General features: G+C 38.8%; 2 protein-coding genes across 2 annotated transcripts; both read left to right on the top strand.

Moving 5' to 3' along the window:
• The first annotated feature begins 392 nt into the window (after positions 1–392).
• On the top strand, positions 393–8,883 carry LOC117915015 (U-box domain-containing protein 43-like). Its single transcript, XM_034830557.1, has 5 exons — positions 393–689; positions 1,415–2,776; positions 3,226–3,544; positions 6,977–8,569; positions 8,680–8,883. The coding sequence occupies exons 2-4, from the start codon at positions 1,544–1,546 to the stop codon at positions 8,473–8,475; spliced, it is 3,051 nt and encodes a 1,016-aa protein (XP_034686448.1). The 5' UTR covers positions 393–689; positions 1,415–1,543; the 3' UTR covers positions 8,476–8,569; positions 8,680–8,883.
• A 552-nt stretch (positions 8,884–9,435) lies between these two features.
• Positions 9,436–22,771, top strand: LOC117914578. The gene is made up of 2 exons (XM_034829956.1): positions 9,436–9,622; positions 22,448–22,771. The coding sequence occupies exons 1-2, from the start codon at positions 9,494–9,496 to the stop codon at positions 22,547–22,549; spliced, it is 231 nt and encodes a 76-aa protein (XP_034685847.1). The 5' UTR covers positions 9,436–9,493; the 3' UTR covers positions 22,550–22,771.
• The last annotated feature ends 52 nt before the right edge of the window (positions 22,772–22,823 follow it).

Below are 22,823 nucleotides of genomic sequence, written 5' to 3'. Positions count from 1 at the left end.
AATATTAAAAATTCATTTATTATTACTTTTTTAATCAAATATAACATTAAATATGAATAATTTCAAAATTTATGAAAAATAAAATAATAAAAGACATCTTTTGGAAAATTTAAAAAATATGGCATACATGAATAAAAGGAGATTACGAAATAGAATACTCACCGATATGATTGAATTCGATTGATCGGAGACTACGAAACAGAATTTATTTTCATAAATAAATTCTAATAAAGAAATTTATCAGATATTTAAATATAATTTAAAAGTGATACTACTTTAAAAAATAACTAGAAAAGGAAGAAAGATGGGGAAAAATTAACGGTCACATCAGCTGTCACTGAAAAGTGAAAAGTCCCAGCAAAGATTTAAGAAGATGAGTAGCCATTTCCCGGCGAAAAGTTGGTTCCTGTGATTCCATTCCATGTCAATTTGGCTGGTCCCCCGCTGTGTGGAAATTTCACAAAAGAATAGAAAATTTCAATGCCGCGTGTTTTCTCGAGAAAAACACAGGGAAAAAAAAAAACCCACTTCTATTTCTAAATTAGCATTGACTTCAAAACGAAGAAGTCGACATCGTCCGTACAAAAATCTCAGTTTTCATAAATTGGGGTTTTTTTCTTCATTGCAAATATAGTCAGGGAAAAGTAATGAAATGATGCGGTTGAAGGATCGATTTGGGGCTACTTGAGGTAAGTTTCTTGTCTCTGTTTGGATGATTTCTTGTTTTCTGGTTTCGACTGGTTTGGAGACTGGGAATTTACTATTCTGAGATAGAGTTAGGTGATCCCTAGCTCGCTAGGTGTTTGATTTTTTGGTTCAATCCACCAAAAGTAATGTTTGTCATTTTCTGCTTCCTTTTGTTTCTCTCTTTACTCTTTTGGGATATGGTTTTGGTTGGTTTGGCGAATACTTTCTCTCTCCTTTTAATTCTGCGTTTTAATGCTACCAACAAGTTTTTTTGGAGTTTTAACTGTTCTTTTCTTCTTCTTATTATTATTTTTTCAACTTTTCATGGAATTGTGCAAGCTTGTTTTATAGGTTCGCAGTGCAGAATTTAATGGAGTCTGATAGTTGAGAGTGAATCGTTATTTTTTTTTTTATTATTTTTGATTCTTAATTCCTTGAAGAAAAGTTCAAGGGAGAAGGTTGGTGGAGATGTGTCCTTGGTCAATTTGGAATCATGGAATTTGGTGATTGGATTTGATTTTTAGGTTGTTTTCTGCTAGTGCTGTTGTTAGTTTCTTTCAAATTGTGAGGCAAAGCAGAAAAAGAACATGAGAACATTTTACTAACTGATTTTTCTTTATCTAAACTTGGTTATTATCCTCAAAGAGTGATTCTGTTTCTGAGGATTTTGTGGTGGGCTTTGTCCAGTCTGTATGATGTAAATGACTAATTAATGTTCATGGTGAAGGAGGGAAGTAGCGGAGCTTGCTCAAGGGGAGAGAGATATGCACTACAAGATCATATCTTCAATTTATCAGTCATGATATAAACCAACTTTTTTGGTTTCAATAGCACATTTTGGACTTGAATTGTTAGGATGGCTTTGGAGCTCGTACCAATAGGGACCATCTTGGCTGTGTTAACGAACCAAGTCCTTAAGACAGCTCAAGCTGCAAAGGATGTTCTTATTGGGAAGGAGTGTTTCAAGGTTCTGTCCAAGCACCTCTTTGATATTGAACCCGTCTTAAAGGAATTGCAGCTTCAAAAACTGAATGATTCTCAAGCTGCAAAGCAAGCTTTAGAAAACCTAGAAGAAGATGTCAAGAAAGCTAACAACTTGGTAGAGAGGTACAAAAACTGTGCCCGTTTCTACTTGCTGTTCAAATGCCGGCACATTGTCAAGGAGGTCGAAGAAGTCACAAGGGATATTGGAAGGTCTTTGGCTGCTTTATCCCTTGCAAACACTGAAGTCCTGGCAGGGATATCTGACCAGGTGAACAGGTTACAGAATGAGATGCAAAGAGTGGAATTTGAGGCTTCACAATCTCAGATCAAAATTGTTGACAAGTTGAATCAGGGTATCAATGATGCAAAACTTGACCAGGATTTCGCAAATGACATGCTTGAAGAGATAGCAATGGCAGTTGGGGTACCAGTTGAGCCGTCGGAGATAAGCAAAGAGCTAAAAAACCTCAGAAAGGAAAAGGAAGAAACTGCCAACCGGAAAGAAAGGGCAGAAGCTTTCTTCCTGGAGCAGGTTATCGAGCTGCTTTCTCGAGCAGATGCTGCAAAAGATTTTGAGCAAGTTAAAGAGCATTATGTCCAGAGGGCTCAGGTCATAGAGCGTTATGATTGCAGCAGAGAGGATATTACACCACTAAAGACTTTCATTTGTCCTATAAGTCAAACTGTGATGGTTGATCCTGTCAACCTTTGCACTGACACCACATGTGAGAGGGCAGCTATCAAAGCCTGGTTTGACCGTGGAGAGAGGACTGATCCAGAAACGGGTGATCTTCTGGGAGATTTTACTTTGAGGCCTAACCTTCGACTAAGACAATCGATTGAAGAGTGGAGGGAAATCAATTACTGCCTTAAAATCAGATCTTCCAAGGAAAAGCTGCTATCAGGTGTAGACCTCTCTGTGGAAGCAGCCCTCATCCAAATGCAGGATCTTATCAGAGAAAATTCCATTAACAAAGACTGGATTACCATAGGAGGGCTTACTGCTATTATTGTTTCTATCCTTGGAAGCTCCCACAACAAAGATGTGAAGAGAAATATTTTAATTACCTTAAAGTATGTTGTAGAAGGACATGCAAGAAATAAGGTAAGCAGATCTAATATTCTATACCAATATTTTTTTCACATGCATTCTACACAAAATTGCTTTTCTTTCTGTGCTTGCATCAGTGGAGCTTTCTGTCCATATAGCTAAGTTGAATGAAATTTAACTTCTGCAGTAGTCTATTCTCACTTTTAAGTTAGATGTAAAGAACCTCATTTTTTTTCAACAGACAATCATGAAAAGAAAAAAGGTTCTATTGTTTGCAGTGGTGTTTCTATAATCTCTATTAATTCAAAAAATGGAAATCTTATTGTCAGAAGCATATTTTGTTCTGTTCTGCTGTTGTGAAGTTGAGCCTAGTTGAATTTCAAGCTCTTTTTAACACCCACACACATAAATGTCTCTGGATTCTCTATTTTGCGTCATGATCATTCAAAATAAATTTACTTCACAGTTTTCTAAATCAATCACTTTGAATGAAAAATTTGTAGGAAAAAGTGGTTGAGTTCAAGGGGTTGGATCACATCATTCCCTGCTTAGGGCGTGACTCAAGCATATCAAAGGCTGCAGTTGAATTGTTATATGAGTTATTGCAAGATAAATCTGGTTGGAATGTGTCTGTTTGTAGGAAACTCTCACAGACATGTAGTGCAATTCTTTTCCTTGTAACCCTCCTGAAAGGTCCAGTTAAGGAGTCAGCGGAGAAAGCTGAAAAAATCTTAATGAAGCTTTGTGATGAAGATGAGGAGAACATTTCTCGTGCTGCTAGGGCAGACTGGTATAAGCCACTTATTGATCGCATTATTCGAGGTTAGAGAAAACATACCTCCTACATTTCCAAACATAACATATCTTTTGGTATCATACATAAAATTAAGTCATGTTTGTTCAGATGGTCTTTGTTACTGAAAAAAAAAAGGGAAAAAAATCTCATTGGCTAAAGTGGTATGTTTTGAAAAGTTTTGTAATGCATCAATTTCCATTATGCTGATCCTCATCACAAGTAAAAGTAAGAGAGTTCTTGCGATACAATTTCATGAATTTCCAAACCCCTTGAAAGCATGATGATGTTTAAATGAAGACGGTTCATCTCATATTTTCTGTCAAGTTTAAATGAAGTTTTGGGGATATTTTTAAGCTTATAACAATATAAAAAAATGGAAATAAATCAAAATTTCCTATGGTTTCTCTTATAATTTTTCTTATAATCTCTTTTAAAATCTTGCCTGGATTCTCTCATATGATCTCTCCACCAATCTCCACTAACAATTTCTCCTATAGTCTTAACAATGCCCCTCAAGTTGGAGAGTCAAGGGCTTCTTTTGGAAGGGTTTTGGTGAAAATATCAGCTAGTTGGTTCTTTGATGATACAAACGGACTGATTATTTCATTGGACTTCACTTTTGAGCAAATGAAGTCACAATCTATGTAGATGTGTTTTGTCCTTCTATGAAAAAGAAGATTGCTAGCCATATGGTCGGTTGCTTGATTGCCACTATAGACGAGTTGGATCTGGTACTAGCATGTCAATTTTTTGTAAAATGATTTTCAACCTAGTCATCTCACATACTGTATTTGTCATTGCTTGATATTCTACCTTTACACTAGATCAAGTCACAAATACTTGCTTCTTGCTTCGCCAGGTTACAAGATTATCTCCAACAAAAAATCAACAAAAAATTAATTATTTTTTGTTTTCTATCATGAGGTGGTTTTGCTCAATCATAGTAAGTGTAATCTTCAATATGAAGATGTCTTGAGGATTGATAGAGAATACCATGACTGAAAATTTCCTTGAGATATTTCAAAATTTATATAATTGCAATCAAGTGAGAAACCTGTGGAGTGGTCATAAATTGATTAACAATGTCAACTACATAAGAAATATCTAGTTGAGTAATGGTTAAGTAAATCAACTATCTCACCAATCTTTTATGTAATCCAGGATCATTTTTGACTTTTGATTGGTTTCCATTGGTGTTGTTGAAAGAGAGAGAGAGAAAACCTTAATTCTCATTCATATGATTAACGTCTTACAATAGAGAAATATGTATACAAGGCTAGGTTGAACTAACTACCATATATGTGACCTATATTAAGAAAGGAAAGAAAGATTGTACACTATAAATACATTATATTCAACAGGTGTGGTGATGGGTTAGCACCAAGATAACTTATATCTCTCAAAATATCAAGAGTGTACTTCCTTTGAGACAAATGAATGTCTTTCTTTGATCTTGCAACTTCAATACCCAAAAAATAATGAAGACTACTGAGATCTTTAGTGAAAAATTTGGTAATGAGGTGATGAATCGATATCTTAATCCCCTTTTAGTCACTCCTTGTAATAAACACATCACCTACACATACGACTAGGATTACATGCTATAACTAGTCCTTTTAAAAAACACAAAATGATCAACTTTACTTCTGGTCATGCCACGATACACTATTGATCAAACCATGCATGACGAGTTCTTTGATTGACAAATATACTTCCCTTGGAACTTAAATCCAAGTGGCTGAACCATACTGTTTCATTCAAGTCAAAATGAGGGAAGACATTTTTAGCATTGAGTTTATGAAGGGGCTAGTCTAGATTTGCTACCATAGATACCGTATCTTGTACATAATCTAGTTTAGTCATAGGGAAGAATAGAACGCTTGACAAGAGAATCATATCATGATTTAGAAAGTGTAACTTGCTTTTGAACAGCAGTGGCATGCATCTCCCCTTAAATGGTATCTTGATTAGACCATGTGGGAGTGCTATGAAGCTCCCAATAGAAGTTGACAGTATGGATGGTTCTTTTGGCCACAACGAGTAGATCACTTAGTGTCATGACCTTCTTGGCTACAGTGAGTTGTGCGTTCCTCCATGTCCACGACAACCTCCACAAGGAGTTAACCAACCAACAGGATGGCAGGTTTTGATGTATTTGCCAAGTGTAGGTGGAGTTAGGATGACATGTTGAACACCGGCAAAAGCTTCTCCTGTAGTGGATACTTTGCCACTAGAAAGTATCTGTGAGTGTACATGTTCAAGTTATGGTTGAAGGCCAATAATGAGTTTGGCCATGCAAAATTCTTTTTATTGGTGCTTTAGGATCTCCAGATTGAAGCTAAGGACTGATAGACATTCTACTTCTCCCACATGCCCTTTAATTTTGAGTAGTATATTGGGCTAATCTATTGCCTTGTTGACAAGAGAAGAGATTTTGATAGAATTTATAAATATGATAACTTTTTTTGGTAGAAGAATATGTATTGGTCAAATGTATTCCAAATATCCCTAGCATAACTGAGATTGGAGGCACTATTAAATTTCTTTGGTTTCGTGCTATTCCAAAGCCATGCATGACTTGTGCATCTGCTTCTTCCCAAGTGTCAATTAACTTTGCATCTATAGGTTTGGACAATTAGGTATGAGAAATCTTTCCACATGCCTTCAAGAAAACTTTCACTGCCCGAAACCATAGAAGATAGTTAGGCCCATTTAATTTGCTGTTTGTTATAGAACCATAGAAAAAGTGAGCCTTGGGTTGGCATATTCTTACTCATGATGTCCAAGAAAGAAATAAAGTTTTAAAACTTGAGGAAGAGAACAAGAAACAAGGTAGACATCCAAAAGAGAAGTAAAAAAAACCCATATCAGCAAGATAAGGAGACATTGAGGTGAAATTGGACAGCTGGGTATCAAGGATGGAAGATTGGCAGCTATGGGCAACCATGCTCTAATACCATGTTGAAATTAGGATAATCATCTCTTTTTTTTTTCTTTTTTCTGTCTATTCTGAATGAAGCCAGGGATATTTGTAAACCTATAAAAGCATTGGAACAAAAGTGGTAAATCAAAATATTCCTACAATCTTCCCTACAAATTTCCCTACAGTCTCTCCTATGATCTCTCCTACAATCTTGATTGCAATTTCTGTCATAATGTCGACACTCGGTGAATAAGCACTACTCAAAACTCTGAGTAACATAATTTGAAGTGCCATGTAAAATATAGTGGAGTGATTTCATTTATGGGACATCCATATGACCCTTAGCCTCCCTTATGACCCTTAGCCTCCCTGATGTACTCATAACAAAATTTATTTTTGTTCTACTCTTTCATTTTTGTTTGTATGACATGTACTGCATTATGCTGGACATCAAATAAAAAGTTCTAATAAATGTAGACCTCTTTTCTTTGACTAAAACTTAGTCATCGAGTTTAATCATTGGGTTACTTTTCAGGCTCTGAGACTTCAAGGATATCAAAGGTGAGAACACTTGTTAATATGGAACTTGTCGACCAGAATATAACGCTCCTTGGCAAGGAAGGGGTAATACCTCCCTTGCTTGAAATGGCATCTGGCAATGTGGAATCACAAGAAGCATCCTTATCTGCACTGGTTAAGCTATCAGGTTGTCATGCCAACAAAGAGCTCATTGCCGCTGCTGGTGGGGTTCCTATTATTGTGGACTTAATATTCTCTCCCCACACTGCAATAATCATTGCTAGATGTTGTGAAGTCTTGGAGAAACTTACTTCAAATGATGATGGAATTAAATTCCTTGTTGACAAAAATAAGAAGCAGCTTGAGATAGAGCAGATAATAAAGAAGTTGTTAGCATTTTTACAAAGTCCAAACTCATCCAACATCATGCTGAGGCCTGCTTTACGTGCACTTCTCGGGATTTGTAAGTCTGAAGCAAGGTTTATTAAGACAGCAGTTCTTACTGCCAATGGTGTTTCCCTCATCCTTCCTCTTCTTGATGGCTCTGACCCAGAAATTAGAGAAATTGCCATAAATCTTCTGTCCCTCTTCTCTCAGCATGAACCAGAAGGCGTTGTGGAATATCTTCTCAAGCCGAAGAGGTTGGAGGCTTTAGTGGGGTTTCTTGAGAATGGTGATAAGGCTGATGTACAGATGGCAGCAGCTGGTTTATTGGCCAATCTTCCAAAATCAGAAGTACCACTCACAATGATGTTAATTGAATTAGAAGGGTTGAATGCAATCATAAGCATCTTAAGATCTGGGACCATGGGAGCAAAAGAAAATGCTCTAACTGCACTCTTCAGGTTCACGGATCCTGCAAATCTAGACTCGCAGCGAAAGGTGGTTGAACTAGGAGCATATCCTTTGCTTGTAAGATTTCTCAGGGTTGGTTCGGTAACAGCAAAGGCAAGAGCAGCAGCCCTCATTGGTAATCTTTCCACAAGCAGTCCAGAACTTGCAGTTGTGCCTAAACCAGCTAGATGCTTGTGTTTCAGGTCATCACGCGTCCCTTTGTGCCCTGCACATGGAGGTATCTGCAGTGTGGAGACAACTTTTTGTCTGTTGAAGGCAGATGCTTTGGCTGGGCTGGTAGCACTCTTGCATGAAGAGATTGATGCAACTGCTTATGAAGCAATTCAGACCCTTTCTACACTGGTGCGGGAAGACTCTCCTCAGAGAGGGGCCAATGTCTTGCATGAAGCTGATGCCATTAATCCCACACTGGAGATTTTGAATTGGGGACCGGGTCCTCTGAAGGAACAGGCTTTGGTACTATTGGAGAAAGTCCTTACAGTGAAGGAAATGGTGGAAAAGTATGGATCAATAGCTCGGTTACGTCTTGTCGATATTACTGGTAGGATTTACATTCATGAGGATGGGAATCTTAGGAGGAAGGCTGCTGGAGTCTTGGCTCTCCTCGAACGCTATTCGGGATTTGATACATCATCTCTTGCTACAGGACTCAATGGGTGACAATTTTTGCTTCCTGCTGAGAACATATAGCTTGCTTTTAGATTTTGCAGTGAACTGTTTATTGACTCTCCACTGCATCTGATCAGTATCCTTTGTAAGACCATCCTTCCCATCACTTTATGTCATTTACTTCATCTTCTCATTTAAGTACAACATCTCATAAATTTCTGTTCATTGGTTGTTTTTCTGTCTTTTTTTTCCCAGGAAAACAGACTTGGAGGTGGATGGATTCTGAATCCTCAGCAGAAATCAATTTATAAAATTCAAAGACAAATATTTTGATTTAGTCTTCTGTTCTTTGAGTCTGTAAAATTTTGTATGTCTCTTTTAGCCCCATGTATTAGTCTAGATTATTCTGTGCTTTAAAAATAAAAAATTATATATGTGATAAAAAATTTGAATCGGTTATCAACGTGTATTTGATTAATAAATATGACAACTTACACCATGCAACAACTTTTAAGAAAAATATGGGCTAAATGTGGCAGTGTAGCCCAACAACTGGCCCGTGGCTTGGAAGGGGCCATGGGCCTGGGCCGTCGGATTGAAATGGCAACTGTGACTTGTGTTGGTGAAATGTATCTAATACCAATATCTCATGTTACCTAAGCTTTTGTGTTTGTTTTTTTTTTCTTTTTCTTTTTCTTAAGGGAAATTCTGTTTGTATTCCTGTCCTATAACCTAACGTACCCCTTTTTAAAAAATTTTAATACCTGATCAACGGACTAATAACATCCAAATTAACATACTGGAATTTGATTTGGGCACATTGGAAATAAAATTTTAGAAATAATTGCTATAGTTAGGCTCAATTGATTAATTAAATGTCAGCTCTTACTTAATGTAGACTGGCGTTTAAACAGGGAACATGTTCAAATTGGGCCCACAATGACCCGGCCCATTAGCAGCTCCGCTCTGCAGCCCCAACTCAGGACTTGGCTTTTTAATACGCTTGCTTCACTTGCTCCAATTTTAAAGTGCCCAGAAAAAATTTCACTTGCGTAATTTCCTCACGAAAATGTCTTCCATCGGAACTTCAAAGGGAATCCTGGAAATCGGAAAGTTCGCTCTCTATGTCTCAATCCCGATTGGTCTGATGTATACTTTGGCAAACAATTCCGAGAATATGAAGAAGCTCATCCAGATGGTATTCTCTTTCCTCAGTCGGTTCTATGAAATTGGTGTGTTCTGGTTATTGAATCCGCGTTTACATGACACCTGGGGATTTTTTGAAGTAAAAGAGAAGAAAATGCTTAAGAAAAGGGACCATTCTGAAGCATTTTCTTTTTCTTTCATCCGAATGGTCTTTAGTTTGTGGAGAATATTCTCGATAGGGATGAACTAGTTTTTCTTTAGAAGATTGAATCGAGATTTATTACGTTTTTGTGGGTTGGAAAATCCTTATTAATTGGTTGATAGAGTAATTTTGGGGATCCATCATTGATATCAGACATTTTTTGAATTGGGAACTATTCTGATTCTTGCACGTCTACAAAGTAACCCTAACCTGAAACCCGTGTTTAGGTCTAACATGTTCAGACTATACACTTCTTGGATACGTGTCCAATGTTCCTCAGAAGTCTCCTTACTTATACAGGGATCGGATATCTCTTTTTTACTAGCTTATACGAATTTATGAATGAATCAATGGTATGTTAGTATAATTTCTTAGGAATCTGATCGAATAGAATCTGCCTATCCACCTTTGCTAAAAGGATTCTCGAGGCTCTCAGAGAATTAATGGTAAACAGTAAGGATAGGGAGAATAAGGAGATAAAGAGCAGAAGTAAGACAGGGTAGCTCCAAAATATTGGGGTTGTGACAATGTTGCTCTAGGTAAAGCATGACTGTGAAAGCAGGCTCGGCATGGGTTTCCCCTGAACACTTGGATTTTGCCTCTGGTTTCACAGGCTTTTGAAGGATGGCTAGATACTAGACCAGTGATTGCCCCAAACACTAGGATTTTGCCTCTGGTTTCATGGGATTTTGCCTCTAGATTAACTTATTTTTGCAACAATAAATGGCTGCTTAGGGCCTGTTTAGGAATGTTTTAAAAAAATTCTTAAATATAATTTTAAATTGTTTTCAGGAATAATTTTTTTTTTTAGAACTTAAATGTGAAACAGTTTTCTTGGCTTGTTCTCCATGAATGCACTAGAAAGAGTTTTTAAGAAAAGAAATGAACTCGTCAATTCAATCAAAGAGAAAAAAAAAAAAGAAGAAAGGATGAAATCATCAAAATGTTTCCTAGTTCCTGTCACTTTTGTGTTGTAAGAAAACATATACGCTTGCAGGCTTGGTTAAAATGTGTGAAAATCAATGATACATATCAAGGTAGCTTATTTAAATCAGTGATCAAGTTCATATTTATTACGTCTTAGGTTTTATTAGGTAAGTAGAGGCTTATGTTTTAATTATTCTTGTTGGTATTATCCTTTATTTGTAAAAGCTAGAATTCATATCTGTATGTATATCATCTTTTGAAATACGTTCATATTGTTTGGTGGAAGTTTGATGTATATTTCTGAATTTACTTTGATTAGTTTTCTTAAGACTTTTGTTGTGCTTAAGAGGGAATTTGATTAATGTGCTTCTAAAGGATTGTGGACTATGTTGCATGGGTTGGGGTATGAGTGTCAAGTGCAAGTATTTGTCTAATTGTTCAATCCTTCATAACTCAAATTTTAGGCTGTGAAGACTTGGCTAAAAATGATCCAAAAAAGGGGCATGGGCACTAGGATGACATAAAAAAAAGAAAAAAGAAAAAAAAAACAATTAAAAATAAATTGACAATGAAAATATCCTCTTTAAAAGCTCCCACCTTTTCCCTCTAATCCCTCTTTTTTCCTCTTTATCCCTGAATTTCTTACTAAAATTCACTTTTTAACTAACTCTTCTTCTTCTCTAATGTAATTTGTTACGAAGAAAGTTGAAAGAATAAAAGGATATCAATGAAGAAATCAAACAGCCACACCCAAAATAAATAAGAGTATCCTATAAGGATCCCATACCCGCACCCATCCCATGTCATGTCAACTCAAGTCCGTTGGGTGAAATTAAAGGATCCAGGTTTCATAGATTGTAAAAATGATGGTTTGAGTTAGACAAGTGATAATTTTTTTTTTTTTTTGATTGGATAGACAAGTGATAAATTATGGATACATAACCATATGTCTTCAATTAACTATAGAATTAATAAAGGACAAGTATTATCATTGGAAGTCAAGATGAGAAAATGATGGGTGCATGGATGAGTTGAACTACAAGTTATTTGAATGATGTGTTGTGATGATATTGAGATATGTTTTTGTTCACTACTAAGAGGAACAATCCTTGGGTGAGAGCCCTAACAGAAAGGAGGGCCTTGTATTCCTATGTGGAAGATCTTAGAGTACCTCAAGAAGATTCTATAGGGATATAGTAAGGGGTATTTACATATGTCTCTGGGTGAGAGTCCCAAAATGTACACTAATTGTTTATAGTTTACTGAATGGATGAATCATAGTATATAATGAGGTTGATTGATGAGTGAGAACTATGCAAAATCCCTATGTCCTTTTATTGGACATGTATGTGAGGAGTTGAGCCCACTATTTTGCATAAAGTTGAAGAATTGTCTCATTTAAACTATGATGGTATCATACTTTCCGTTAGATTGTAACTTACAGAAGTTGCAATGTCTTAAGATTTTACTGGTTTGTCAGTAATAACTTTTCTTACAAAGGGATGACTCTTTTCATCTTTGGTTTAAGAGTATTCTTAAGAAAGTAGTCATTTTCTCATTTTAATTTCAAGAGTATTCTTAATGACAATCCTCCTGCGAGAATTTCTATTTGCAGGAGGGTATATTTCACCATCAATTCACACAAGGTTGGTTAGAGATATTTCTAGGTTCTAAGAAAAACATAAAAACATGTTATTGTTTGCTATTATTCAAACAAAATAGTTCTCAAGTAGATTCACCAAGGGAGGAATTCTATGCTATTTTGTAAGGTACTCAGTACAAGGTAGCCATATAGGAGAACACAAGGATGTTGTTAAAATCTATTTTGAGGTGCCTCACCTCATTTTTACTTGTTTTTCTAGTTTACATTTTTTATCTGTAAAGCCATTTGGATTGAGTCTTAGAATGATACCTGAGGTAAAGCAATGATGATGATATCCTAGCTTGATGAACTTCCAAAAAATATCAATCAGATGAACTTGAGGGTGTTTATTTATGAAGTAATCATAACACAAGTTGTTGCTATAAGCTTCCATTTTATCTATTGAAAGGTTTAATTGATTGTCTAATTTTGATGTTGAATTTTCTATAGATATGATATTTTGATTTATCCTCGCCATACTATTGGTACTTGAACTATGTGACAACCTCCTTAATATATTACTCATTTTCTCCTAAGTCTTATTAGATCTTTAGATTTAACTTAGTTTAGTATTTCATGGGACCACAAGCCCCAATCCCTTAAAGGAAAACTTGCCCTTTTAGCTAAAAGGGCCTTCTTGAGAGCATCTCTGGTATTCAACCAGTGTTCGTGATGTCAATATCCTCCCCTGGAGGTAGGTGCTGGTTCGGTGTTGAGTTGAAGACGTTTGAGATTAGCATAGAGGAGCACAAAGGAAAAGTGCATGGGAAAATTTGTGAAAGAGGCCCTAAGTTTTCTTCATGGATGAGATTTGGAGGGAAAGGTTTGTCCCTATTGTTAGAAGGGATTGAGTCATGCTCTGGGCTAAGGAAAGAGCTCCCTTCAGGAAGTTTTGGTCAGAAGGAAATAGAGGCTACTGTCTAGAGCTCCGTAGAAACAATGCAGGACGTTTCTTGTTTTGTGTTGTTAGAGATGCAGAGAACAAGAGATTCTCCTTGGCTTTTCTTGAAGGAAGAGGGCTTGTAGGAGGATGGAAAGTTCTTGCTAGTAAGCTGACAAGCTTGGGAGTCTCTCTCTTGTAGTGAAATGGAGCTCTGATGGAAAACCTCACTCCTGCTCAAGCCCCTAGCAGTAGTATAATCAGAGGCTCTTCCTCTCTACAGGATTGCCCCGCGCCTTGTGACGCCGTCTGGATAGAAGCCGAGAAAGAAGCTCTCATTAGAAACGAGGAGTTGCTGGGCAGGTGCCTTGTGGGCTTTCGGGAGGGAGACTCTGACCGCCTTCCTGACCTTGCTTTCTTCGGGTCGTGGGCAAAAAGCTCCTGGTTCTTGGAAGGGAACCTTTGGCTGTCAAATCTAAGAGAAAATCTCCTGCTTCTGGAATTTGAGTTTGCGGATGAAGCAGAGAGGGTGTTTCAATCAGGAGTGAGATGCTTCAGAGGAAGAAGCTTCTGCCTAGAAAAGTGGAAGCCTTCTGTGGGCTGTTTTGAGGGAGACAGAGGGGACCCGCGCCTTGTTTGGGTCAGAATTCTTGGCCTCCCTTTGCATCTTTGGGGAAGAAGTCTCTTCAGAAAGTTTGGAGACTCTTGCGGAAGGTTTGTGGCTCTGGACGAAAACACAGCTGAGCGCCGGAACCTCAAGTGGGCCAAAATCCTCGTTGAAATCAGAGGATGGAATCACCCAAGCTCGCTGCAGGTTGTAGCCGGTCTCCTTTGCTACGCCTTGCAGCTCTGATGGGAAGACGAGGCCTGCATCTCCACTGTGCTCCCCTCCCATGGAGCCGGTGCTTGGAAGCTCGAGGATGACGAGGCGGCCCCGTCATGCGCCAAGGGGAGCGTAGGCGCCCAACCCTCACCTTCAGTCACACCGCAGCCTGAAAAGTTGCTCCCGCTGGTCATGAAGTCGTGCCCCTCCCTCGGACATGACTGGTGCAGCAGCGCCCCCCTCCCTTGCCTGCGACGTGGTCACAGGCCGGCGTAAGGGCACCATGGCCCATTCGAGCTTGGCCTGTGCCTTTCCTCTTGGGCCTGGGCTTGGGAAGGCCCAAGCCTCAACCTCTTTAAGATCACTTAATCCCCTCGGCCCAGCCCCTTCTCCTGTTTTAGGGCATGAAAGCCCCATCTACTCGTCGTGACGGAGGAGAGGAGCCCCCGCTCCTTCTCCAGCCCCTGCTTCATCTCCCGTCTCCGACAGGCGCCCTCTGAAGGGAGCGTCACCCCAAATGGATGCGCCGCCGCATGCAAATGGGTCTCCCACCCCCATCGGAGCTCGCAACCCTCAAGGTACGATCTCTCTGCCTCCGATCTCCTCAAGAGGGGAGTCCTCTTCTTCTACTCCTTCCTGGGGCTCAGGGCTTGAGAGGGAAAGGGATTCTTGTCCTGGTCTATTGGAGCCGACGCTTAGAGAGGCGGAAGCAACGCCGATGAAGGATGGGTCAACAGAGATCCCGAACCCTGATCTGGAACAAGACGAGGCAAATCAGAGAAACCTATTGGTTGCTCCTCCGTGTGTAGAAGGATGGTCAGAAGGGGAGCTTTCCAAACTTTACCACTTCAGTAAAGTCTTGGGAATGCCTGTCGAAGGGCATGAAGTTGAAATTCTAGCCCTGCTCAAGAAATTGAAGCTGAGAACTAGAAGTAGCACCTTTAACAAGAGAAAGAAAAAGAAAAAAGCTTGTATCACCCGCTTCGAAAGAGAGTTAAAAAGATTGGAATGCTCTGTTAGCTATGAGGGGACATCAGGGATAACCAAAAAATCAGGCCAGAGCTCCAGGGTTTTGATTCCAGTGGATTAATGAGAATCAAAATTCTTTGCTGGAATGTTCGTGGGCTTAATGATCTCGAAAAAAGAAAGCTAATCAAGGGTGTGGTGAGGAATCAAAAACCGGATTTGGTTGGCCTCTTTGAGGCGAAGGTGAAAGAAATGTCTCTGCAAATGGTAAAAAGCGTGGGTGTAGGAAGATTTCTTAATTGGGCATCAGTAGACGCTAGGGGAACGGCAGGAGGTCTCCTTCTCTTCTGGGATAACAGAGTTCTGGAGAATTTAGAGGTTGAAAGTGGAGGGTATTCCATCTCTGTTCGATTTAGAAATTGTGCTGATGGCTTCTCTTGGATTTTCTTTGGAGTGTACGGGCCAGTGATTGGCAGCGAAAAAGAAGATTTTTGGGAGGAACTTGGAGCCATCCGTGGCCGCTGGGATGACCCTGGGTGTGTCGGAGGGAACTTTAACTCTGTAAGATTCCCAGAGGAAAGAAGGAACGCCCCTAGCCTCACAGCTGAAATGAGGAGATTTTCAGAGGTGATAGGGGATCTGGGGCTAAGGGATTCTCCACTAACCGGAGGTCTCTTCACTTGGATAGGGGGTTTGAACTCTCAAGCTGCCTCCAGGTTAGACCGCTTCCTGATTTCGGATCAATGGGAGGACCACTTTTCAGCCATCACTCAGTCAGCTCTACCTCGTTTGGTCTCCGATCACGGCCCCATAGTCCTAAAAGCTAGAGGTTTCTCCTCAGGAAAAAGCCCCTTCCGTTTTGAAAATATATGGTTGAAAATAGACGGATTCAAAGACCTAGTAAGGAGCTGGTGGAATGGGTATTCTGTAGAAGGCTATAGCAGTCACTGCATTGCTGAGAAACTCAAAGCACTTAAAAAGGACCTGAAAATTTGGAACAAGGAGGTGGTAGGCAACATCTCTTCCAATAGAGCAGAGGCCTTCGCCCGCTTGCAGTTTTGGGAAGCCAAGGAGAAGGAGAACCCGCTTAACCCTAGAGATATGGAGGCTAAAAATCTGGCTCTTGAGGACTATAAGAAATGGGACCTTATGGAAGAAACTTCTTGGAGGCAGAAGTCAAGAGAGATCTGGTTAAGAGAAGGCGACAAAAATACCAAATATTTCCACAAAATGGCCAATGCTAGGGCAAGGAGGAATTTCCTGTCTAAAATTAGAGTGAATGGGGTGACTCTCTCTTCCATTGAAGATATAAAAGATAGTGTTTGCAGAACCTACTAGTCCCTCCTCTTAGAATCTGTGGATTGGAGGCCCAGTATTAATGGCCTCAATTTTAAGGAGCCGGGAGAAGGGGTGGCCAGCAGCCTGGAAGTGATGTTCTCTGAGGAGGAAATCTTTGCAGCCCTTAGTAGCTGCTATGGGGACAAAGCACCAGGCCCGGACGGCTTCACAATGGCATTTTGGTTGTTTTGTTGGGACGTTGTTAAACCAGAAATTTTGGGTCTCTTCAGGAAGTTTTACCTCTACGGAACCTTCCAGAGAAGCTTAAACTCCACCTTCCTTTTACTCATTCCCAAAAAGGAGGGGACCGAAGACCTAAGAGATTTCAGACCAATCAGCCTGATAGGGAGTGTGTACAAACTGTTGGCCAAAGTCTTAGCAAATAGGTTGAAATCAGTGATGGGGAGGTGATTTCTGATTCTCAGCAAGCTTTCGTCCAAGGGAGACAGATTATGGATGCCGTTCTTATTGCTAACGAAACCCTTGATCTAGATTGAAAGACAACAAACCGGGTCTCCTTCTTAAGATGGACATTGAGAAAGCTTTTGACCATGTCAATTGGGACTTTCTCATGGAGGTGATGTCCAAGATGGGATTTGGGCATAGATGGATTAATTGGATGAAATGGTGCTGCTCTACGGCAACTTTCTCGATCCTCATCAATGGGAGCCCTTCAGGTTTCTTTTGTAGCTCTAGAGGATTGAGACAGGGGGACCCCCTTTCCCCCTATCTTTTCCTTTTCGCCATGGAAGCCCTTAGCCAACTATTGTCTTGTGCAAGAAACAGGGGCTTTATTTCTGGCTTCAGAGTGGGAGGAAGAGGAAGAGAGGGGCTGATCGTGTCCCATCTCTTATTTGCCGATGACACCTTGATCTTCTGTGACGCCAAAGCAGATCAGCTGCAATATTTTAGCTGGACCTTCATGTGGTTTGAGGCGATTTCAGGATTAAAAGTCAATCTGAGCAAAACTGAGGCCTTTCCAGTGGGGGAAGGCATTCCTATGGAGACCCTCGCTTCGGTTCTAGGATGCAAGATAGGGAGTCTTCCTACCACCTATTTGGGTCTCCCCCTTGGAGCCTCCTACAAATCCACTAGGGTATGGGACACAGTGGAAGAAAGATTCAGGAAAAGGTTGTCTCTCTGGAAAAGGCAATACCTCTCCAAAGGCGGCCGTCTCACTTTGTTAAAAAGCATCCTCTCCAGCCTCCCAACCTACTTCCTTTCCCTTTTTGTGATCCCTAAGAAGGTGTGTACAAGGCTTGAAAAGATCCAAAGGGATTTCTTATGGGGCGGTGGTGCCTTTGAGAACAAGCTTCACTTAGTAAGTTGGAAGGTTATCTGTACTGCTAAAAAGGATGGAGGCTTGGGCATTCGCAATCTAGCTATTTTTAATAAGGCCCTTCTTGGAAAGTGGTTGTGGAGATTTGCTAATGAGAATGAGTCCCTATGGAAGCAAATTATCTCTAATAAGTATGACCTTCAAGATGGGGGATGGTGCTCCAAAGGCGTAAGAGATCGTTATGGGGTGGGGGTTTGGAAGGCCATCAGAAATGGTTGGGAGAGCTTCCGTTCTCACTCCTGCTTCCTTGTAGGGGATGGCACTAGAGTGAAGTTCTAGAAAGACTTGTGGTGTGATAACCAATCCTTGGAAGTAGCTTTCCCCATCTTATTTAATCTCTCTATCAACAAAGACAACTGGGTTGTTGAGGCTTGGGAGGAAGACGGAGTTGGGGGAAGCTGGGCGCCTCGTTTTAATAGACACCTTAATGATTGGGAAGTGGGAGAAGTTGAAAGCTTGTTAGGCAAGCTCCTCCCTATGACCATTAGAAGAGGTGTGAACGATTCGCTCCAGTGGAAAGAGAATAAGAATGGAACCTTTTCAGTTAAATCATTTTATAGCTCTCTCTCAAAGGGTATCAAAACCCCCTTCTTGGCCAGAACTATTTGGACACCTTGGGCCCCAATTAGAGCTAGCTTCTTTGGTTGGGAGGCGGCTTGGAGTAGGCTACTCACCACTGACCGTCTGAAGAGATTCGGTTGGAGCATCCCCAACAGGTGCTTTTTGTGTAAAAATGAGGAGGAAACCATAGATCACCTTCTTTTGTTTTGTGAAAAGACCAGAATGTTATGGCTTTTGATTCTTTCACTCTTTGGGGTGCAATGGGTGATGCACTCCTCTGTGAAAAAAAACCTCCTGGGTTGGCATGGTTCTTTTGTGGGCAAGAAAAGAGAGAAAGCTTGGAGAGCAGCCCCCCTCTGCCTGATGTGGACCATTTGGAAAGAAAGGAATAGGAGGTCCTTCGACGATATTGAGAGGAACGACCAAGCTATTAAGTCCATTTTTTTGTACACTTTTGTGAATTGGGCTAGGGTATATATAAAGGAACACACTTTCTCTTTGATAGATTTTGTAGATTGGCTAGCCACCACTTAAGGGTGAGGTTTGTTTGCCCTTTGGTGTTTTGCTTCTTTGTGTCTTGGTATACTCCATATATACTCTTTCCTTTGCCTTTTGGCCTTTAATGAAAATACTTTACTTATATAAAAAAAGTATTTCATGGGACCACTCCAGGGACTTTCTCTTTTTCATGGGGCTGGCCAAACCAGATTTACAGGCTGAACCAACATGATTTCTAAACATAGTCTTACCCAAATGGCTTGTAAGCTAACTTAGGAATAAGTGATATGACTTTAAAGAACACGGCTCTAATACCATTCCAGATTGGGAAATAGCAAAGATACTAGAAATAGTAAATAATTGGCACGGTATTTAAAAAGTAATAGTAAATAGTAAACAATGATTTCAAAATAACCAATGTTTTTTAATAAACTTCAAAATTACTTACATAAGATCTTGATTTTATTTCCTTAGGTGAGAGAGAAATTTTGAACAATCTGAAAGAATTAGGAAGGGATACATCAATTATAGAATACAATTGTGGAATGCATGAAGAACATAAGGAGAATGTTACAAGAGATTGAAAGTCTTGGTTAAAGTTTATGCCTCTTCAAGTTTGTGGAATTTAGAAGGATTGAAGTCCTTAAAAGCTTGAATTGTTGAGTAGAATCTCACAATCATGAAGAATCTTGAATTATTGTTGTTCTTGGTTTATGAGGATAAAGGAATCACTTGGAAAGTTCTAAACTGTTTTTCAAGTCTTGAATTATTACCACCTCTTGTCAGTTTGATAACAATACTGTACTTGTAACTTTTGTTGTCCAGATGAATATTGGATTATTCATATTCTTGACTATTGAGGATAGGGTGTGAGCTAGAAAGTACTAAACAATCTTTCAAGTCTTGAATTATCATTGTCTTTGGTCAATCTCAGTCATTAACAGGGACTTGAATTTTGAGCTTAGAGGATACCATAACAATTATCTTCATTTTCTGGATTAAATCCAGTTGCTAAGTTATCCTTGGAGTCTTCTAAATCACTACCTAGTTGAGAAAGAGTAGCCTTAAGATTTTTTTGTAGGATTTAAAGGTGTTGTTGGAGGGGTTTTTAGAAAAGACCTTTCACTTTTGGATTGTAAGCGGAACCATTCTTAAACTCCATTAATACAAACATGAGATATAGAGTTGTAATTTTATCACCACTTAATCTTGAATTCTTTACCTAAATGTGGAGGGAATGGAAAATCCTAACATACAATCCATGGGACCTATGTTGCATGGGTTTGGGTTTGAGTATCGAATGTGGGTATGTGTTTGAGTGTCCAATCGTTTACAACTCAATTTTTCAGATACAGAACTTAGTTGAAAAAGATCCCAAAAAACAGGCACCATTCTTGAAACCAATTGGGAAATATGGATTTTTGTAAATTAGAATAGAAATGGAAAAACAAAAAAAATGATCAAAATTTTTGTAATAAAAATTATTGTACTATACTAAGTATTATTACAAAAATTTTGTAATAAATATCAAACACTTTCCTCCTCCCGAATCCATTCCATAACCAGACCAACAATACCTTCACCCTACTGCAATCATCTTCAACAGTTTACCCTGAAAATTTCTTTGGTAACCGTGGGAACCTCATCCATTAACATGAATACATTTCTTTTTGTACGAGTCCTTGTTTTTTTTACTTTGAAGATAAACATCTTGAAAAGGAGATTAGACAACTGTTTGATATTTTGTTGTTGATTGAATTAATATTTGTTGGTTGTTGGTTGTTGGAAAAGTCTTGAATTTGCATTGCATGTGAGTTTGAATTTCATGGCCAAATACGATAGCAATCATTCTCATTCTCAGGGGTAAATCCAGAGGTTAAGTCATTTGCGGAGTTATCTAAATTACTTCCCATTTGATAAATGGTTTTTTTGAAGATATTCCTTGAGATTAGTACTCCTGGAAATTTTTAAGGTTTCTAGGGGATACTTAATGTGCTTTCTCATTTTTGACTGTTGTATGAACCAATTTTGAACTTCATTGTTACAAATGCGATTGATTGAATCATAGTTTTGCCACCATTTAATTTTGAATTTCTTATCCAAATGAGAGGAAATGGAAATGGAACTATCTTAGTCAGAGTGTAGTCCTAACACACTATCAATAGATTGTGAGTTGGGTTATAAAGAGCATTAATCATGGAGGAACCTTGATATGACTAAAAGAAGGAAATAATAATAATTATAATATACTATCAATAGACTATGAACCAGGCCTAAAAGAGTGTTAATTTTGGAGGAACCTTGAGATGACAGAAAGGAGGAAGGAATAATAATAATACACTTATCAATAGACTGGATAATAATAATAATAATACACTCTCAATAGGCTGGGCCATAAAAAGCTCTGATCTTGAATAATACACTGTGAACTGGGCCATAAAGATATAGAAAAAGGTAGTATGCATGTTCTGTTGATAAACCCCATTAATGCAAAGCTTTCTCCAAGGAGCACATTATAATGTTCTAGCAGATTAAGTTCCAACTTCCACTAATATTTTATCCTATCATGATGTGATTATAATAATAGTAATAATGTTCAAGCAGATTAAGTTCCAACTTCCAGTAATATTTTATCAATTAGATGAACTTGTGTGTATGATATCCTAGCTGATTAAGTTCCAACTTCCAAGGAATGTGAATCAGGTGAACTTGAGGGAGTTTATTTCTACATAGTTGAGGTTGCACTCCTAACAGATTAAGTTCCAACTTCCAGTAATATTTTATCCTATCATGATGTGATTAAGTTCCAGGGAATATGAATTAGATGAACTTGAGTGTGTATGATATCCTAGCTGATTAGTTCCAACTTCCAAGGAATGTGAATCAGGCGAACTTGAGGGAGTTTATTTCTACATAGTTGAGGTTGCACTCCTAGCAGATTAAGTTCCAACTTCCAGTAATATTTTATCCTATCATGATGTGATTAAGTTCCAGGGAATATGAATTAGATGAACTTGAGTGTGTATGATATCCTAGTTGATTAAGTTCCAACTTCCAAGGAATGTGAATCAGGTGAACTTGAGGGAGTTTATTTCTACATAGTTGAGGTTGCACTCTTGAAGATATCCTAACGTGATCAAGTTCTAAGGAATATGAATCAGATGAGCTTGAGGGGTGTTTATTTCACAGCTCGGGTCAATAACAATAACAATGATAGTAATAATAATAATAATAATAATAATATAATAATAATAATAATTCATTTCCTTATGATAATGATAATAATATTTAATTCATTTCCTTATACACACTTTGAGCTTTGGAGTCATGGGATAGATCTTTGTTCTAGGTCAAGCAATGATTTTGAATTTCAAGGTGTGACAGGGTTGGGGGATTGGTGCAGAAACGGAGACTGCAAAAGATCCAAAAATGTTCTAGGAAAAGTTTGGGTTCTAGAATGCTCTCACTTCGGAGCTTTGTATGCATTCTTCAACTGTGTTACAACATTGGTATTTGAGTTCTAATTTGGGGATAGATTTGGACTATCATGGTATTGGTTCCTCAATGACAGGCTAACCCTTAAACCATGGATGCTAATTTTATTCTTTTTAATCTTATGTTCTTTTTATGGAGACACTTGCTTGAAGATCACGCTACTCTTCATTGTTTTCACCTTCTCTGTTTTCCTTTTTGGTGTGTAGCGACCATATATAGTGAATCCCCCAGAGGGACCAAGGCCTCCATCACCGGAGGAATTAAGGGAGATGGCTCGAGAATTAGCTCGCAAGAAGAACGCTCGTTGATGGCTCATTGGGACTCAAGTGATTGCTGAAAATGCGGTTTCATAAAAAATAAAGCATAGTTGCTGTTGGAAGATTAAAATAACTGATCTGGTATGATGTTTTAGGAGAGGTGAAAAATAGTGATTGTGCATGGTCTTTATCTTTGAAGCTAAAAGTTTGATACACAATGTTCTGTATATTTTGAAGTAGGAAAATTTTACCATTGATGTGTGTGCTTGTCAAGTAAATTAGTCAATATAACGGTAGGTGCTAGGTAAAATGATTGAAGTGTGCA

Source organism: Vitis riparia, chromosome 5, assembly GCF_004353265.1.
Source record: "Vitis riparia cultivar Riparia Gloire de Montpellier isolate 1030 chromosome 5, EGFV_Vit.rip_1.0, whole genome shotgun sequence".
In the NCBI taxonomy this organism is placed as follows: Eukaryota; Viridiplantae; Streptophyta; class Magnoliopsida; order Vitales; family Vitaceae; genus Vitis; species Vitis riparia.
This window is presented reverse-complemented; position numbering and strand designations above follow the sequence as displayed.

What these genes read in the sequence shown, in the direction of transcription:
- LOC117915015 (XM_034830557.1), top strand. Translation starts at nt 1,544, where the DNA reads ATGGCTTTGGAGCTCGTACCAATAGGGACCATCTTGGCTGTGTTAACG. An exon ending in AAGGACATGCAAGAAATAAG is followed by an intron (nt 2,777 to 3,225) that starts GTAAGCAGATCT and finishes AAAAATTTGTAG; the next exon opens with GAAAAAGTGGTTGAGTTCAA. An exon ending in TATTGATCGCATTATTCGAG is followed by an intron (nt 3,545 to 6,976) that starts GTTAGAGAAAAC and finishes GTTACTTTTCAG; the next exon opens with GCTCTGAGACTTCAAGGATA.
- LOC117914578 (XM_034829956.1), top strand. Translation starts at nt 9,494, where the DNA reads ATGTCTTCCATCGGAACTTCAAAGGGAATCCTGGAAATCGGAAAGTTC. An exon ending in TGAAGAAGCTCATCCAGATG is followed by an intron (nt 9,623 to 22,447) that starts GTATTCTCTTTC and finishes TTTGGTGTGTAG; the next exon opens with CGACCATATATAGTGAATCC.